Genomic DNA, 3,551 nt, shown 5'->3' with positions numbered 1-3,551 from the left:
CCCCTCTCTTAGAAGAAAAAAATAAGAATAAAGTTGGAACAGTCAGGTATTGCCTATTTCATTGGAAGAAGGAGACGTTTGCTGTGTGAGAGTATTGATGGATAGTTAGAGAGGTAAATGTTCTTACTATTCTTCATATTGATAAAGAATAAAACTAAGGGATACAAAAATGCAGTACCTCATGTTTTATACTTACTATTGAATGCAAAGAAATATAGCAAAAATAAAATGATAAATTAATGCCAAATTAAGGTGCATTCTCAATAATACACTTCTTTCTTCTGATATTTAGAGTTGTTTTATTAGGATTGCATAGTGCTTATTAAAATACAAATCATTTTGATGTCTACTCCTAGCCATAAATTTATAACTACTAACTGAAACAAGTGAGAGAAAATAACCATTCATCAATACAGAAATGTTATGCTGAAATTTTAGAAGAAAATCCAGATTTTGAGAAAGATAAACTGACATAGTTTCCCACACAGCTGGGAAAAGAGGTTCTTCTTTTACAAGTAATACTGAGGAACACTGAATTTGGGATTTGACACCAGGCTGATGTTAAATCCATTTAAGTTTTGATTTTGTAATCTCAGATTCATGCAGTAAACAAACTCAACAATTTCAGTCTAAAATTAAGGAAAAGAAAATATGTATCACATCTATTTACTTCTTAGAACTTAGAATACCTAGTGCATTTGTACATTTATACAAAAGCTAATGAGCATCTCCATCTACTAGTACGTCTTTGACTCCCCCTTTGTGCCTTCCACATCTCCCTTCAAACTACATGTCTTAATTTTAGTGTTTATAATAATAATAATAATAATAATAATAATAATAATAATAATAATATCAAGTTCAGTTAGTGCTGCCAATGAACACATGTGTATGTGATCATCTACTGTACACATTTTGAGCTTTGTTTTGCTTAGGATACAATGTGTATGTATCTATATATTTATTTTTTCTAGTAAACACATACACACTAGTGTGTGTGTATGTGTGTGTGTGTGTATGTGTGTGTGTGCCTGATCTAATGTGCTTTTTCTGTAATTCTTAGTTTAACAAAATATGGAAATTAGTGTCATTATTAAATCTATCAATATAAGGTTAGAGTAGAGATGAATGAGAGACATAGAAATAGAGAAGATCTTTGATATTTAATAGAGGTATAATTATACATAATTGAACTGATTTTTAATTTGAGAGATTTGTTCTTTTACTCCTTTTCTATTTCACTCTGTCTTTCTTTTCAGTTGCCCTCTTGCCTTCAACTCTATTCTCAAAGATATTATTTTTTAAAAAGTGCATTTTGTAAGCAAACTGTGTAAAACATCATTCTCTATCAGACTGAATTATTTTAATGTAATATCTGAGCCTTTGGTTATTCAAATTGCATCTAACTCACAACCTATTTCTGGTAAACACAAATATCTTAAAGGTTTCTTTGTATATTTTATAGTCAACAACCCAGAATGATGCCATAAAAACCATAAAACTAAAAGACAGGCCTTCAAAGACTTGGATAAAAATATACATGTCATGAAATTGTTACAGTTATGATAACAGTAAATTTTCACACTCATCCTGTTACAGAGCACAATCCTCACAGGGAGATTATATGTAGAAAATTATCGGTTTTCTCTTCGCTAACTGCCCCAAAGCACCTGTATTCACACATGATTAATGGCTACATTTTCTGTAAGGAAAAATGTCTTCAGGAAATGTTTTTGTTGTTGCTGTTTTTTTTTTGTGTGTGTGTATTTAATTAGGCCAGCATTCTTAAGGCATAATTGATGACTAAAAAACAAATTTCAACTGGTAATATAGTTCAATAGTTTTGATAAATAAATGTACAATTACATTATAGCTAAGACATTGAATGTGTGTATATCACTCCTCTTGACTATCAATCTTCATCTATCCTCTTGTACAATATATACATGAAGACTTTAATATATGTAAGTAGGTTGGTTTCTTTAAAAAAAATACCTCAGGGCAATGAGAAATAAACTCAGGACAATGGCAGCTTTTTCCTCATATGAGAATCAAACAGAAGTTCAGGAGTAAAGCTGGCAGGAAGGTGTGGCTAAAAGAGCAGAATGTTTGGTAGTAATGAAATGTAGACGCTAAAGTACAGAGGAGACAGTTTATATGTGGAAAGTGATGGGATAATTTACTTGTGTCTAACTAAGCTTCTAGAAGGAGAATATCAATGATCTAAATGGAAGAGATGGAAAGAAATGTTTGATTGTTATGTTCTATAGGGACTGGTAATGGAGGCAGAAAACAGGACAGTTGTCACAGAATTCATCCTCATAGGACTGACCCAGTCATATGACATCCAGCTCTTGGTCTTTGCTCTGAGCTTAATTTTCTACATCATCATCTTGCCTGGAAATGTCTTCATCATCCTCACCATCATATCAGACCCTGGACTCAATGCCCCACTTTATTTATTTCTGGGAAATTTGGCCTTCCTGGATGCCTCCTATTCTTTCATTGTGACTCCCAGGATGTTGGTGGACATCTTCTCTGAGAAGAAGATAATCTCGTATAGAGCCTGCATCACTCAGCTATTTTTCTTGCATTTCCTTGGAGGAGGGGAATTTTTACTTCTGGTCGTGATGGCCTTTGACCGCTACATTGCCATCTGCAGGCCCTTACACTATTCCACTGTCATGAGCCCTAGAGCCTGCTATGGGATGCTGTTGGCTCCGTGGCTTGGAGGCTTTGTTCACTCCCTTATTCAGGTTGTCCTCATCCTTCGCTTGCCCTTCTGTGGGCCAAACCATCTGGATAACTTCTTCTGTGATGTCCCACAGGTCATCAAGCTAGCCTGTACAGATACCTTTGTAGTTGAACTCCTAATGATCTTCAATAGTGGCCTGCTTACCCTTGTGTGCTTTCTTGGGCTTCTCACTTCATATGCAGTTATTTTATGCCATGTTCACAGGTCAGCTTCTGAAGGAAAGAACAAAGCTATATCCACGTGTACCACTCATGTTATAATCATATTTCTTATGTTTGGACCTGCAATTTTCATCTATACACGTCCATTCACAGCCTTGTCTGCTGACAAAGTGGTTTCTTTCTTCCACACGGTAATATTTCCATTGATGAATCCTGTGATTTATACCCTTCGAAACCAGGAAGTAAAAACTTCCATGAAAAAGTTATTTATTCACAAAATAGTTTGTTAATTGGGTTTTAAATGAGAAATCAGGCAGGGGTAATTTGGCATGCATTTATTAAGTTACAAAATAAATAGCATTCTTTTTGATTAGATCTCATTTGTCAAGCGCTATTATAGGCAATTTGATTGATTTTTTCCTTTGTCCTAGTGCTTTATTTTGTTTTTCTTTAAAAAATGATTTACACATAGTGAGGAAATAAAATTCATATGCTTTAAAAGACGCAACAGAGATAATAGATTTGTTTAAGTACAATGGATGAGTGTAATAGATATAGGGATTAAATTTTAATTGATGTAAGAGTAAAAACACTAAAGGACTTTATGGTAAAAACAATAATTTCAGTATCTCCAT

General features: G+C 33.7%; 1 protein-coding gene across 1 annotated transcript; it reads left to right on the top strand.

Moving 5' to 3' along the window:
* Positions 1-2,279: 2,279 nt before the first annotated feature.
* LOC102912501 (olfactory receptor 4N4C-like) lies at positions 2,280-3,206 on the top strand. Its single transcript, XM_006990982.3, has one exon. The coding sequence runs from the start codon at positions 2,280-2,282 to the stop codon at positions 3,204-3,206; it is 927 nt and encodes a 308-aa protein (XP_006991044.3).
* The last annotated feature ends 345 nt before the right edge of the window (positions 3,207-3,551 follow it).

This window comes from Peromyscus maniculatus, chromosome 9 (assembly GCF_049852395.1).
Source record: "Peromyscus maniculatus bairdii isolate BWxNUB_F1_BW_parent chromosome 9, HU_Pman_BW_mat_3.1, whole genome shotgun sequence".
Lineage (NCBI taxonomy): Eukaryota > Metazoa > Chordata > Mammalia > Rodentia > Cricetidae > Peromyscus > Peromyscus maniculatus.
Note: the sequence above shows the minus strand (reverse complement) of the source record. Positions and strands in the feature narration are given on the sequence as shown.